At 40.9% G+C, this 16449-nt stretch overlaps 1 protein-coding gene across 3 annotated transcripts in view; it reads left to right on the plus strand.

The window, feature by feature from the left end:
- Positions 1–16449, plus strand: part of EXO1 (exonuclease 1) — a 29491-nt gene that overhangs the window by 10503 nt on the left and 2539 nt on the right. For all 3 annotated transcript variants that reach the window (XM_053301222.1, XM_053301232.1, XM_053301243.1), the window contains 6 exons: positions 1385–1481; positions 4065–4293; positions 6583–6835; positions 11795–12293; positions 12738–12836; positions 15712–15902. In XM_053301222.1, coding sequence (XP_053157197.1) covers positions 1385–1481; positions 4065–4293; positions 6583–6835; positions 11795–12293; positions 12738–12836; positions 15712–15902 — 1368 coding nt within the window. The remainder of the gene's footprint in view (positions 1–1384; positions 1482–4064; positions 4294–6582; positions 6836–11794; positions 12294–12737; positions 12837–15711; positions 15903–16449) is intronic.

Consider the following 16449-nt stretch of genomic DNA (forward strand, 5'->3'; position numbering starts at 1 on the left):
CCCTTAAGGGGAATAGTTTGGTGGCTGTGGGCCACCTCCAGCCTCAGAGGCATGATACCTTTCAGTACCAGTTTCAGGGGAGCACAGCAGGAGAGAGGGCATGCCCTCAGCTTTTGCCTGTGGGCTCCCCAAAGGCAGCTGGTGGGCCACTGTATGAAACAGGATGCTGGACTAGATAGGCCTTGGGTCTGATCTTATGTTTTTACATTGTTCACATGTAGTTTCCCATTCAAATGCAGGCCTGGGCAGATCCTGCTTAGCAAATGGGGCAATTTATACTTGCTAGTAGGGGTGTACACAAACCAGATTTTGTGGTTTGGTTCGAATTCTAACTGCAAATCACTGGAGATAGTATGGAGCCTTGTGGGACTCCATGCCGGAACTCTTATTTTGAAGAGCAACAGTCTCCAAGCGACACTATCTGGAACCTTCCCAAGAGGTAGTCACAGAACCACTGCACAGCCGTGCCTCCCACTTTAAACCCCTTCAGGTGCCCCGGAAGGATACCATGGTCAATGGTATTGAAAGCCGCTGAGAGATCCAAAAGGATCAACAGAGTCACAATCTCTGCTGTCGATTCCTAATTGGAGATCATCCAACATAGCATGTGAATAGTGGGGTACATTGTTAAAATATGTCTAAAAGCTACAGAAGCCTATTGTAGACATTCCTTTTCATCTTTTGCTGTAGAACATGTCAAAACAAGGAGCTGCGATTTTCATGCTTTTGTAACATTTTAATATAAGTGATCAGTATAATCAGTAGGTCCTTTGACTTCTTGCTTAAATAGTTATTCAGACCACATTCCATAGTTATTCTATTGTATTTCAAGACAAATGTTTTAACTGTTTAGAGCCTCCACCGTTCCACATAAAAGGTTCTGATCATCATTCATTCATTCATTCATTCAAATGTTATGTGTTTACGGAAATGATTGCAGATTCTTATTGTTTATCTGTTTGTTGTAAAACTGAAATTTACTTTTTGTACCTAGATCAGTTAAATTTAGTATACTTTTTCCCTTTGGGAAGGTGCTAAACTGCAGCCATCTTTCAAAAATATCCAGGTGACTGCAGAATGGTGGTGGTTGTTAGAATGACAGTTCCTTCACTGATACTTCCGCTAATAAAGTTAAGAGTAGATTCTGATATACAGCTTTAATGTTTATGGTAAAGTGCTGGATGAAGTGATTAGAAGGCATTCATATTTTTACAAGAAACTGTGAAGAATACTGCTTCCTTCTCCCGTCCCCTATCAAATGACTGCCTGAGTATTTTTATTGATTATTTGGGAGATATGAACTTTTTATAAAATAATGGCATTCTCAAGTATATAATACAACCAACCGAAGAACTGCATTTTTCTCTGAGCTCAATTAACTTAGACACATGGGTGATAGCAATGCTTTTCAAATTGCCCTTGGAAATAAAGACCTCAATACAATGGAGCAAATTGATGACTACAACCCCGATGCTCCACAGGTAATGTTTTACTTTTAAATGCATGTTCTGAATTATCTTTGAGATTGTATGGAGATCATGAAGATGTGCATTGCTCCGACTTGTTGGAGCAGCAAGTCAGAGCAATATACTTGGCTGCCCGAAGAATCGAGCATCAGTAATATTTTCTGATCCGCAAGCCCTGACTAGGGAAGTAAAGGATATAGGTCTTGGAAGCCATTGCACTAAATCAATAGAAGAGCATTTGACATTAATCTACTTTTTCAGTATTTTGATCAGGTATTGAGTGCTTCATGGAGCTCTATTACATATGCATATCTTGTACTAGGGAACAACAACTAGTGACTTCTGGGCCAAACCTGGCCCCAAAGGGATTTGATCTGTATAGTCTGAAGGCAGTAGGAGAGCACCAAATGTCATGGGACCCTATGGCACTGTGAGAAGGCACTTGATACCGCAACCTTGCTGTAGCTAACCAAGCCTGGGTATTACCAGGATGGAAGACCACGTCCACCTTGAGCTCTATAATGGAAAAAAGGTGGGATCAAGTAGGGAGCTACCTTCCTCCTCTTTCCACCTAATAGGCAGAGGTGGGTGAGACGAAGGAAGCAGCAGTGTGGCTGTCCTACTGTCCAGGGGTGGGGAAGTTGACCACTCCGCTAGATACTTCATCCAGTCACCTAGTGGCAAAATGAGCTGCTGACCAAGGAACAATATTATATTACGACCTTAGAATAATGCTCTAGAGGCCTATATGAATATCCATTGCTGTTTTCACACAAAACTTGGGGAGCAGTATTTCAAGTGTGTTGGGGATACCGAGGATTAAACTTCTAGAATAACGAGGTTTTTAAAGTATTGGCTGTCCATATTTATGATATATGGAACTTGTTTTTCCAGATACAGTAATTTTACATTAATGGCTAACATATTCAACAGCACATTGCCTGTGGAACAAGCTCTGTCTGCTGGCGCAAGAGGATGTCGTAGTTGTGCTGAAAATTGGATTTGCGAAAGTGCACTATAGCACTCCTGCACAAAGTTCCCATTACCACCCAGTCGTGCTGCAGTTCCACAGTTGCTGCACAATCATAAATAGTGTTGCACACCCACAAGCCTGGTCTGGAACATGTGCTCCTGACATAGCATACAGCTTTGTGCAGGGACAGCTCCTTCCGCATGTGATATGCTGCTCAACATGTCGACCAATGTCTTTTCCCCCCAAGCTGGATAAAGTTTGGCTTTGGAACGCCCTCCCTGAAGAGCTTCGCCATGCTCCCTCCCTCAATGTTTTTTTAAAAAGCAACTTAAAACACACCTTTTTAAGGAGGCTTTTTAATATCATTTTGTTATATCTGGTAGTTTCTTTAGCTTTTTATAATTTTCAGTTTTAATTTGAACCTAATAATTGTTTTTAATCTGACTTAAAAAAAAAAAATTACCTGTATCTGTGTCTGTTATTATTGTAAGCCGCCCCGAGCAGTATTGCAGTGGAGGGACGGGGCATACATATTTAAATAAATAAATAAATAAATAAATAAATGATATTAAATAAATGATATTAAAATATCTTATTTGAATTACATAATATAGCATATGGGGTAGTACCATTTATTTATCATATTTATAGTTTAGTTTACATGATACATGTTACAATATCAAAACAAAACTCTTTCCCCGAATAAAAATAACTAAAATGTTTAAAGTTAGTTTGAATTAAAAGCCTGAGAAAACAGATGTGTCTTAAGGGTTTTTTAAAAGGTAATTGGAGTTGGAGAAGCTCTTATTTTGATTGGAATTCCAAAGCCCTGGGGCTGCCACAATGAAGGTCTGAACCTGTTTCGCCACTAGACGAGTAGGATGTGCACAGAACCATGCGCCAGCCATTTGCACGGTGATGTGGGACGGGGCTGCAGCCCCCTTGCTCATGCTTTTTGGGAGAGCACTGGTGGGGGGGAAGTGGCGGGACAGGGATGTGCAGGTAAGAGGCACCCTCCAACTACCCCCGCCCCCAAACTGGCTCAAATGCTAGCATTTCGAGCCACTTCTGCACTCCAGAAAAGGAGGGCCGAACTGGTTCTGTGCTCATCCCAACAGATGAGCCGGCGGCAATCATAACTGGACAACACCAGATGATCTTAATAGGCGGCAGAGTTCATGACAAAGAAGGTCTCTTAAGTTCCCAGGAACTATGCCTTTTCCCCCAGTGGCACTGGCAACTTAAAGTCTTTCATAGGCAAAGATGAATAGGTCCCTGCTCCCAAGGAGCTTAGATTTTACATCTAACTTTTCTTAAAAGGAACATATATTTAAGTAGTTTTTAAGAGCATCTTTTGAGGCATCTTTTGTATTGGATATGTAAAGCTATGAATCTACATTACGCTTTACCCACTTTCTTTTCTATTTCTACATAAGGATGAAACTATATATAGAGGTACTTAAACCAACAGCTAAAGTAAATTAGAACATGTTTTGATAAGGAATTGGGAAGTTTAGCCAAAGGGAAGAGTATGCACATGATTTTGCTGACTTTTCATTGACCAGAGCGGGCAGGAGGACAACAGGAGAAATTCTTTTTCTACTATATGTTGCTTTCTGCTATAGTGTGTGCAGCCAAGAAGTCGCAGCTGGAATGACAAATGTGGTAGTGAGAAGCCATCTAATCTGAAGAGTATTTGGAGCAGAGACTACAACCCTGGTTTCACTTCCAAGATCACCACAAGTTCTGAGCCACCGATAGAGAAACCCACAACCAGAGGCATAGAGCGGCTAATTAACACAAGAGGGCTGAAATTTCCAGGCAAAGCTCTGTTAGCAAAAAGGCCAAGACAAGGTACATACTAAGTCTCTAGACATGTTATATGTGAAAAGGGAAATGCTGATCCTATTCTAAAAATCTGTTCAAGGCATGTGATTCAGAGCTGTTTTCCCCACAGCATCTACTTTCTGTGGATTCTTTGAAAGAACTTGCATCTGATGAAATGGACCCTACTTCATGAATGTTTATGCTGTGTTAGTCTTTAAGTTGCCATAGGACTTCTTTTTGTTCTTGAAAGACTAGATAACACCTGTAAGATATTCCCCTTAGGGGATGGAGCCACTCTGGAAAGAGCAGAAAGTTCCAAGTTCCCTCCCTGGTATCTCCAAGATAGGGCTGAGAGAGATTCCTGCTTGCAACCTTGAAGAAGCCGCTGCCAGTTTGTGTAGACAATACTGAGCTAGATGGACCTATGGTCTGACTCAGTATATGGCAGCTTCCTCTTTTTCTAATACTGCACAAAAGAACACAACCACTCCAAGGACAGTTAGTACATTTAGATGTATTTATGTTTACATGTATACCCCGCTCTTCCTCCAAGGAGCCCTGAGTGGTGTACATGGTTAGGGGTATCCTCACAACAACTCTGTGAGGTAGGTTAGGCTGAGAGAGGCTCAGAATTGCCCAGTGAGACTCGTGACTGAACAGGGATTTGAACTTGGGTCTTGCTGGTCCTAGTCTAGCACTAGCCACACCATGTGGCCTCTCAGATATTTTCCTATAATACTTTTATTTGATCTAAGTTCTTACTTCTTGCTCTCCTCTGATCTTATCCCCTGCTAACTGAGCAAAGAGGCACCTTTTTAAAGTGGTGATTCTCTTTACTGAGCAGTGGAAGAGCAACTGGCCCTATCTACCCCCAGCACAGCATCCCTCCAGTGGTTGTTGCTGGTGTTTATCTTAGGTTTCTTTTTTTAGATTGTGAGCCCTTTGGGGACAGGGATCCATTTTATTTATATCTATGTAAACCTCTTTGGGAACTTTTGTTGGAAAGTGGTATATCAATATTTGTCGTATTCACTGTACAGATTTAACATTTATAATTTAAATTTATTTTAAATCATATAAGGCAATGGTTCCCAACCGGTGGTGCTCTAGCTGTTGCCGAACTACGACTCCCATCATCCCCAGCCACAAATTGTAACGGGATGATGGGAGTTGTAGTTCAGCAACATCTGGAGGACCACAGGTTGGGAATTCCTGAATTAAGGTTTACGCTTCATGTGAACATGATGTTAATGTTTTTATAGAATAGTAAAGCTGAATAAAGTGTTGCATTGCATTGGACCACAGACAGAATTGCCCTTAAGGAATGTGTATGCTACTGTTTTCTCCTTTTTAATATTTCTTTTCTGAGATATTTGAACATATTTTTGATTACATTACTTCAGCTACTCTTTATTCCAGCTTTCACCATTGTTGCCACCAAAACAACCTCAGCATGAGTGCTAGGTTGTACGTTTTTTGCTGGGCATGTGCTATTAACCAAGATCTATCTTAATTTGCTTTGTTTATTGTCACTTTATTTTTCTCCTTCTTGCTCTTGTATGAATTGCCTCCTCCTGGCTTTTTTTCTTTTTTTTTTTTGGTGGTGGTTGTGGGGTTTTTCTGTGGCAAATTAGTTTTTAGATATCAGTATTAGAAACTTCCTTTTTCATTGAGAATCAGGTCTTGGAAAGCAATCTTTTTCCTACTTGTTTTTCATAATAAAGATTTTTATACCTTTCCTCCCGTGCCTGTTTGTGCTAATTCTTTGTGCCTTGCTCATTATCGAAAGCACCTGGTACTGCTTAGCTTATGATGGTTTCTTTGGGAACACTTTCCAGAAAACTAACAGTTAAAATACATTAAAGAACATACTTTAATATCTTATAAACATGTCCTCCCACCCTCATTTGAAGCATGCTTCCCTGGAATTACACTCCACTGAAATCAGTACGGCTTATAGACTTTATTACAGTAATTGACCAGGGCATGCAATCAGTATAACATCTAAGCAATATGTTGAGGATTAGGATGGTAGTCTGACATTCTAAAGCCATGGACTCTTGCCAGTGAGATCAGTAGACCCTCCAGAGAGTATGTGTCTGGAGATTTAGTGAAAGTATTTATTATCTATCTGTCCTTTCACTATAAAATTATGTCTGGTGATCAAACCTTTGATCTGCCTGGCAGCAGCCAGTCTATTCCTATAAACCAGTATTGTTTCTTTAAAATTTGGCAGCTCAGCATTTATTACCTGAATTATTATTTTTTTGCAATGTATTTCTGCTGTGACCAAAGTATTGTTTTATTTTCATTTAGAAGAGGTATCAGAAGGAGATCTGTTGAGTCAGTACTCCTTTCCAAATGCAAAAACACCCAGGACAGAAAAGGGCGCCGATGGCGAGCAGCATGCGGTTATCAGTGCTGTGTCTGTGATCCATTCTTCAAAGGACTTGTCCAGTCACAAAGAAAGTTCAAACTCCGAGCCCAGGCTTAGAAATAGATTTGCCTTCCTTCTGCACAAGAAGAACCAAGAGCGTGGTGCAGTTGTTGTTCCAGGGACCAGAAGCAGGTATGTTCTCTTTAAGTAAACTGAATACAAGTGAAGTTCTTAAGGAATTTGATTCTTGACTTTTCCATTATTATCAAGAGTAATAATGTAGATTTCAAAATTAGAATATATTTAATAAAAGAGCTCCAAACATTTAATCAGGTTCATGCAGCTTCTTGGTGGGCAAGACTAACTCTGGACTGTCTTCCAAAATGACTGGAATTGGTGTGTTCAGGAAAATGATGTAAGAAGTAGGGCTTTTGCGCAATTGCAGAAATTTAAGTTGATTCATGAACTACAAGTGATATAGTTTATCATCAGTTTAAATGTTCATGTGGAAAATCAATGGGTTGTATCCTGAAGTTTTCTTTCACTTCAGGAATAAACCTTTAGCGCGGGTCCGTCCTTTAGGTGGGGTAGATGGGGCAATCGCCCCCAACCCTACTCTCTACCAGGTCCCACAGCTGGGCCCAGCCACACGCGCACTCCCTGTCAGCCGCTGCTCCTCCCCTCCCCCTGCTTCTTAGTGAAGTGAAATGAAAGGAGTGCTTCTGTAGAGGAACATTCCCTAGTAGCTTTAGGGTTAATTTAATGCATAACACTAAAGAGTTCGATCGCCTCCCTCCTCATTCCAGCAAGGAGAGCAGCAATCAAACTTCACAGTGCCACACAAGCTGGATACTAAATGAGAGACCTGCATGCGCCCTGATGTTCAATCAGGGTGCACATGGGCCTCTCATTTAGTATCCAGCTTGCACAAGGCTGGGAAGTTTGATCGCTTCTCTCTGCTCAAGGGAGAAGGGAGGCGATGGAATTCTTTATTGCTACATGCCGAATTAACCCTAAAGCTGCTAGGGAATTTTCCTCTACAGAAGCACTCCTTTCATTTCATTTTGCTGAGTAGGGAGAAGGAGGTGAGGAGCAGTGACTGATGGGGAATGTGGGGGGTGCAGCTGATGGGATGTGCCCTGCTGAGTATCCAGCAGGGCAGGAGGCAAGGAGCAGTGGCATTGGAGTGTGGCTGAGGGGGAGTGCCACTCATCCCCAGCCCCACACCCTCCTAGGGATGGCCCTGTAATTAGGCTACAACTCAACAGCTCTGAGGCAAGAAGCTGAAATTCTGACTAAATTACTTGATGGAACTCCTGTTGAAATAAGTGGTCTTTCAGAGTAACTTCTGAGTAGTACTATCCAGATTAGTAACTTAGTCTGGCTATCAGCCACTGTCTTTAGAGGATTCATATATGTTTTAGCAGGCATCATCCTAGAAGAGGCACATCCTGTACAAGAGGGAAACAGGAAATACCTTTTTCTTTTCTTTTCTTAAAGGTTGTGCTTGCCTTCTGCAGTTCTCATAAGTGCTTGCATTAAAAATAGTGGCCAAAACTGTACAGTGAAATGTGGGCAGTTATTATGTATGTATGTATATATGTATTTATTTATTTATTTATTTATTTATTTATCATATTTTTATACTGCCTATGTAAATCTCTAGGTGGTGTACAAATCCCAACATTAAAATCACAGGTTAAAATACATAAAACACGATAAAACAATATAAAACAAATTATTAAAATTCTAATTAAAAGCTTGCGAGAACAGGAGAGTCTTGAGGGTCTTCCTGAAAACAAACAGAGAAGGAGATGTTCTCATTTCAGCAGGGAGCGTATTCCAAAGCCCCGGGGCAGCCACAGAGAAAGCCCGATCCTGAGTCGCCACCAGACGAGCTGGTGGCAACCGCAACCAAACCTCTCCAGAAGATCATAAAAAGCGGGCAGGTTCATGACAGAGGAGGCGCTCTCTTAAATAGCCTGGTCCCAAGCCATTAAGAGCTTTATAGATAATAACCAGCACTTTGTATTTCACCCAGAAACATACCAGCAACCACTGCAGTTCTTTCAAAACTGGTGTTATATCGTCCCTTCGTGTTGTCCCAGAGACCAATCTGGCCGCCGCATTCAGCACTAACTGTAGTTTCCAGGCTATATACAAAGGCAGCCCCACATAGAGCGCATTACAGTAGTCAAATCTGGAGGTTACCAGCGTATGTACCACTGTTTTAAGGTCATTCACCTCTAGACGTAGCTGACAAATCAGCCAAAGCTGAAAAAAGTTATGAATCTCCAGTGCTGCTATAAACACCTATTCTTAATATAAATAGTGTCACAAAAGTGAGATTACACTGATTTAAGTATTTGTGCATGAGTGCCAGACCAGTGGGGTTTTTATAGGATCTTGCAGTGTACAAACAATTCAGAACTGCCTGTGTTTCACTGCACAACATTTTGGCCCCTGTATGTTTATCTGCTGCTTGATTAAATGGGGATCACCTTTTAGTCTAAAAGTGTTTTAAAACAGTCTATTTAAATGTTGTAGTCCTAGTAAGAAACCTATTCCATGTTGTATTCTTGAAATTTATTGATATGGTCACATGTCTTCATATACTCTCAAGCTTCATCAGCTGCACTGGTTCCCAGTCCATTTCTGGTCCCAATTCAGAGTGCTGGTTCTAACCTTTAATGCTCTAAATAGCTTGGGACTGGGTTACCTGACAGAGCTGCTTGCCCCCCGCCCTCTGATCTTAAGATCTTATTCGGAGGTCTTCCTCCAAGTGCCCCTGCCAAATGAGGTGAGGTGGGTGGCTACTAGGGAGAGGGCCTTTTTGGTGGCTGCACCCCGTTTATGGAGCAGCCTTCCCATTGAGGTTCACCTGGTTTCATCACTTTGTTCTTTTAGACGTCAGGTAAAGACCTTTCTGTTCACTCAGGCCTTTTAAAATTTGATTTTTAAAACTGACTTCTAAAAAGTTTTAAAATTGTATTGTACTCTATTTTGTAATTTTGAGGTGGGGGTGGTATATTGTGATTTCATGTGTGTTTACTCGATGTTTTAATGTGGTCTTGTTTGCTGCTCAGAGAACAGTTTGTTATGGGGTGATTAACCCATTGATGATGAAGACGATGATAAGTGTATTGCGTTTTGCAGCTTGCCACCTTGTGTAAATATTCTTCCTAACGTAGGTTGAATTAGGACACGATGCATTATGATGAGAGCACATAAGCTGCCAAACCAGTTCAATGTGCAGAAAGCTCTTTTTTAAAAAAAAAAAGTCAGAAAATTCAAACTGTGTGAATTGTCCAAATAGGCATCTGGTAACGGCTGTTTGGATGTGGTAAACCTCACAGGTTTGAATTGGATGATGGCCCATGAGGCACCTTCCAACTTGATTCTAAATGAATTGTTTGTTTTTGTAATGTCCACTTTGCCTGCCAGCCATTTGGTAAGTGACTTGAGTTTGGTGTCGATGGACCAATGATGCAAAGTTAAAGCAAAGTCTACAGTTCTTCTATGTTCATTGCAGGCTGCCCCTTCTCTCCACAGTGCAAGTTCATAGGTCAAGGGTTATACCTTGTAACATGCAGGGCCAGTTTTTGGAATTGTTTTTATTGGTTAGTGTGTTACAAGAAACGAACCAATCGCATGTCTGTCCGCAAATGTCACCAACTCTGGCATATTACCAGAATGTGCTCTGATCTTTTCTGCAAATGCACTGTATTAGTTGAGGTCAAGAAGAGGGGCCATTGAGAATAAACCAGCTTGCCTTTTTCCATAGTAGAGTGTTGCTGCCCATATTTAGTTGGCTGGAGCATGTTTTTATAAGAATTTCACATAACCCAGAAACATCTTGAATAGACTGTCTCTTATGAAATAGTTTCTAATTTCAATGAAAAATTTGCATGGAACCCCACTGAAGCAAGCTCCATGCCAGCAGTTTCTTCCAGTTTTTAGTATGCATTTACATCTCCTCCCTTTGCCCTTCTTGAAGTATATATGCCCCAGCACTCATGTGGTATTGTATTTCTGTATATATTATAGTTATGCAAATTCTGTAGCAGAGTTAACGAGCAGAGAGAGCAAGAGGAAGAGAGCCTAGTATCCCAAGAGTGCTGCAATTTATCTTCTAAAAGTAGCTGCTGAAATGAAGACGAGCCTCCACATAGAAACATCTGCAGAAAGGCTTTCATATCGGTGTTTTGTGCTATATAGCCTACTTGCAGATTCAGACTCGGGATATTGATCAGACATTCCGCTAGAATCACACACAATGAACCTAGAAGCAATCTCTAGCCTTTTGACCCTCTGAAAGTTGTAGCTGTACTGCATCTGTGTAGTTGTAGCTGTACTGCATCTGAGCGGCAAAATAAGACTTCAGCTGCACTGACGGCAATGATGTATCTCATGCCTTGACTACAAATGTATCCACTTCTTATGGTAACACTAAGCAGGAGCTAGGAAAGGTAGTGATTACTAATAGCCCTGTTTTTAGCTTCTGTATTTTGGATCATAGTCAGGACTTGGGTGCTAACGAAAGTATAAGACTGCCGTTTTGATTCACTAATCTGAAGTTCCTCCTTATTTTAATTTAGTTATTTAGATTTGAATCTCTGCCTTGAGCCTCCCTGGTTTGAAGACGCTATCACACTCCTCTGGCAGGCCTCCCAATCCTGTATCTGTCGCACTGGCCAAGTCAAAAATATTGTGAACTCTGTTGCCCTACTTGCTGTATTGTGGGCCAAGAGGAACATTTTTGTTGCATGTTTTGTCCTTTTGTATAAACCTGTAATTGATATCATTTGTAGCTTCTATCAGATAAGGATTTCTGTACTATGCATAGAGTGACCCTTTATTGTAACAGCAAAAAATGTTCGGATCAAAATTTTGAATAAGGTGACTATTAATTGTTCAGGTGATTCCTTGGTCTGACTTGATGACTGCTTTAGCAACTGTCCATTATAATAATCCAATATGTAATCCAAAATAGTAGTAATACAATGGAATAAAGAATGGTGGGTATTTATTTTTTTTATGTTCTTGATCTCTCCTGTCAGTGAGCTGTTAAATTGACTGGATTCCTGAGTGCAGATAGCTTTCCCGCTTATCCTTTTATCCCTATTGTTTCTGATTTCTTCTGTCTCTTAGGTTCTTCTGTGGTATCATGGATGCTCCTGATGATATATTAAAAGAGGAAATCCACGAACCAGCTCAGGACAGAGAGAAGGATTGTCATATTGTGGAAGCTGAAAGTGGAATAACAGAAGATCACAGTCCTTGCTCACCAGAGAATGGGGAAATGGGAAGAACCATCTCGCCATCACCTGCGGCACCACAGACCAGCTGCTTCAGTTGGTCTAGAAACTTTGCAGAAAGATCTGCAACACCCAGCCCATCTCAAAGTGTAGCAGCACTAAAGCTAATGCGGTTTCACCGACAAACTCCCAACAAAGACACATCCCAGGGCTGTAAAATGTCTGAATTGCAAATGTTGAGTTCCAAAACAAGTACAGAGTCAGATGAAGGTTCATCACCTTTAAAAGAACTGGGCTGTTCATCAGAACAAAAGTCTGACAAACTGTTGCAAAGCAGTCTGGAGACACCAGACAATTCTCCAGTGACCAATGAAAAAGTTATTGGTGCCAGAGTAAGATCATCACCCTGTGTTTCAGTTAAACAGTACATTAAATTGTCAGTGCTCTCTCAAGGGGTTGTCTGGAGCTGTCCTTATTTATTACAACATCTCACTCTCCACTATAGAATGATGATAATTTTTGGCCTGCCATTCTGTCTGTCTACTGCTATAATTCAATGTATTGATTTAATATTTGCCAGCTAAGCATTTGTTCCTTATACTGCGATAAGGAATTCAAATAGAGACCAATTTATTAATGTCTCTTTGCCAGTAACTGTAATAAATTCTGACAGCATTTTCAATTACTATAATAATTCTAAAATTTGAACTAAATGTTTTGTCTTTATATCTCCAGGCAGATCATTAAAAAAGAAAAAAGGAATTCTTAGTTTAGGTTAGAGACAAGCCAGTGTTTTATTTGATGTAAATTAATACTTTCCATGTTTTGTCCTGAAGGAATCTGACAGCAGCCCAGAACCAGACTGTAATCAGAATTCTCAAATCTCTCCATTCTTTGACCCATTGTGTATAAAGGATAAAGTCCCCAAGAGCATGGTATGTCTCCCCACCCCCTTTTAATCAGTTTTTCTTTAGTGTTCAAGAACCATGTTGTGTTGTGAAGATTAGAATTGCTGTAAATTCTTAGGAGTAGGTTCCTCTTCAAACATTTATTTGTACACATTTTCTTTCCTATTTTATCTGCAGGGTTGTGAGTGGATTGCAACATAAAATTTATCTAATTTATGCTCACAAAAAACTCTGTAATTGCTTGAGTATTTTATCATGTTCTCCACCCTCCCTCTCCACCACTAATATTTCTAGTGTTATGCAGAATGTACACTGCCATGTGCTGCATACTGATAGCAGTTTCTAAAGTGAAATCTGGGGCTGATTCAGATGACCTGGTAAATCCTGGCTTCATTCAAACCATATTTTTTTGTGTTGTCTAAACCTGGGAGCCTTGGTTCAACTGTAGCTTTTGAACCATGGGAAACTGAGAATTAACTCTGGTTTCCTATTTTAGTTTACAAACCACAGCTCACAAGTTTGGACCACATGTGGAGCTATGGTTTTATGTCACAATTCCATGGAGGAAGAGAGAAAAAACTATGGTTTGCTGAGTTGTCTGAACCAGCTATAGTGAGATTCTGCAGTGGTCTGGTTCAGCTTCTGACTGGGTTAGTGATACTTACTTACCTTCCTTGATGTAGGTCATGGGCTCCCCATGGAGAGGAGAGCTGGTCTTGTGGTAGTAAGCATTACTTGTCCCCTTAGCTAAGCATGGTCCGCCCTGGTTGCATATGATTGGGAGACTTGATGTGTGAGCACTGTAAGATATTCCTCTCAGGGGATGGAGCTGCTCTGGGAAGAGCAGAAGGTTCCAAGTTCCCTCCCTGGCTTCTCCAAGATAAGGCTGAGAGAGATTCCTGCTTGCAACCTTGAAGAAGCCACTGCCAGTTTGTGTAGACAATACTGAGCTAGATGGACCTATGGTCTGACTTGGTATATGGCAGCTTCCTGTGTTCCTGTGTTCTCCCTGTTAATAGGCTCATGATGATAGTTGATGATATGATATGATGAATATTTATATACCGCTTTTCAACAAAAAGTTCTCAAAGCAGTTTACATAGATATAAATAGTTTAACAAACGGCTCCCTCTCTCCAAAGGGCTCACAATCTAAAAAAGAAACATAAGACAGACACCAGCAACAGCCACTGGAGGGATGCTGTGCTGGAGATGGATAGGGCCAGTTGCTCTCCCCCTGCTAAATAAAGGGAATCACCACTTTTAAAAGGTGCATCTTTGCTTAGTTAGCAGGATAAGGTTGTTCTTTGATAGCAGATAACTTTATCATCAATGTTGATGGAAATCTTTTGAAATATATTTTACATATGGAAGGCACTGCAAAGATTCTACTAGCTGATACATACTTCTTTGGCTTTAGTTAGTTCTTTGCTTAAAGGATAAGTCATCACAGAGATCTAAGGAACAGCTTCGGGAACTCTTACCTACCAGAGTATTTAATAAGACATTTCTGTACAGAGCATTCAAAGTGCTACATATCAGTCCATGGGAAAACTTAGAGATCCCTTGCATTATAGTGACATCTTGTGGTAATGGTTTAACTCTGTTAGTATAGATTTGTTGAACGATTTTGAATCTGTGTGTGTCTTAAGAATATGCTCTGTTAGAACCATGTGGTTCTTTAACATACACCTAGAGCTTGCCTGACCTGATTTTAGTAAATGTGTAGTATGCAAAAACTTTTGAAGTAAGGTAGAAACAAAACAGCTATATCATCTTTTCCTTCTCACTGGAAAAGTTAGTCGTAAGTTTCTGGTTCTTAAGAGAGTATGTGCGTGCGCTGCTTTACCCAGGCTGGCTAAAGAAAAATCTCAAAATCCACTTGTGTTGGTTAATGGAACCTAATCCTACTGAGCTTTATAATGCTCTACTACAGGCAGGCAGAATTAAAGGATGCTCTAACGTTGCATCCTGAAGTCCATCAGACAGGAGCGTGCTTCCAGCTCCCCAACTTTACCTGATCCATTTGAGGATGAAGGCAGATCAGCTTTAGCTCAGCGCAGTTGTGTCTGTAGTGTGTTACGACTCTTTCTTATTGTGTATTTCTCTATGTTGTATGCTTGAAATTGGAGCAGGGAGGCTTATCTGTTGCTATTTCTTATTCACAAAAAGACAGGACATATTTTTTTAATAGATTCTAAAAGCTATTTTTGAAACCCACTAGTTTGTTGTTGGTAAAGAGCAAGGGTCACAATTCCACCGGCCATGGCAAGTGTTCCACTGCCCTCTGGTGGGCATGACAACCCCCTGCCCTTCTCCCAACTCTGGAGCTGGAGACGAGGTGAGGACAAGGTGAGGACTGTCTTCAGAGTCGCATTGTACTGCAGAAGTTCTCCCAGCTGCAAGATTGGGAGGAAGCCTTGGCTTGCTTTGGAACTGTGCTTCCAGTTTGCTTGGGCCACTTGGGAGGCATGGTGCCAAAATGACAAGCCCCCAGCTTTCCTCTTGAGCTTGGAACTAGAGAGGGCTGAAGATGGTTTCTACAGTTGCCCTGGACTGCAGGGGTGATTTCTGTCCCACTGTGCTTCCAGCTCCAAGCACAGTGTGATTCTCAGAACAACCTTCTACCCAGTTTCCAGCTTGGAGCAAGAGATTTTTTTCATGTTACATTTTGGAGGTGTAGTGCAAGGGTAGCTATACATTTTGATTTAGCCATCAGTACTAGCCTAAACCTGTAGGCTGCTGCTAAAGAGACCATTGCTTATAATTGGGGTCTGAGTTTGTATCATAAAAGAGTTGAGTTTTTCAATGAATGTACAGTATGGTTGTTAGTTTCTCAGAGATGCAATGTAGTCTTTATACTGGTAAAACAGCTGATGATATTTCTGTGTGTTTATCCTCAGGTTCCTGGATTGCAGAAAGCCATTTCTGTGAAAGGTCATGTTGTGACAAAATGCAAGTTACTGATGCCTGCCAAAGTTAGTGGCTTAAGCAAGAAAACAAGTACAAAGAAGAAAAACCATCACAATGCTGAAAATAAGTCAGAAGTGCAGGTGACCATTAATGACCTATGGAAGAGCTTCCAATTCAAAAGGTTAATGGCTTTCTTGTGTCAAAATAAAATTCCATTTTTGTGCTAGATTTCAGTAAGTTTATTTAAATGTTGCAAAGGCCAGAGATATTGTTGATGAGATGATATACACTCACTATGCACACTTGTTACCTTAATGTTGTGCTGACGAGTCGGTGTCAACTCCTGGCGACCACAGAGCCATGTGGTGGGTTTTTTTAGTAGAATACAGGAGGGATTTACCATTGCCATCTCCCATGCAATATGAGATGATGCCTTTCAGCATCTTCCTATATCGCTGCTGCCCAATATAGGTGTTTCCCATAGTCTGGGAAACATGCCATCAGGGATTTGAACTGGCAACCTCTGGCTTGCTAGGCAAGTTACTTCCCCGCTGTGCCATTAGGTGGCTCTACCTTCATGTACTCCTACCAAAATATTCCTGATCTAGCTCTAAAATCAGACATGCTGGTATCCCCAGATGTTCAAGACTATTGTCCTTCATTATTTGTTTCAGAAAGATTTGTGCCTCACATTTTGGTCCATAGCCTCACAAGGTGGCTAATGATAA

Source organism: Hemicordylus capensis, chromosome 1, assembly GCF_027244095.1.
Source record: "Hemicordylus capensis ecotype Gifberg chromosome 1, rHemCap1.1.pri, whole genome shotgun sequence".
NCBI classification, from domain to species: Eukaryota; Metazoa; Chordata; class Lepidosauria; order Squamata; family Cordylidae; genus Hemicordylus; species Hemicordylus capensis.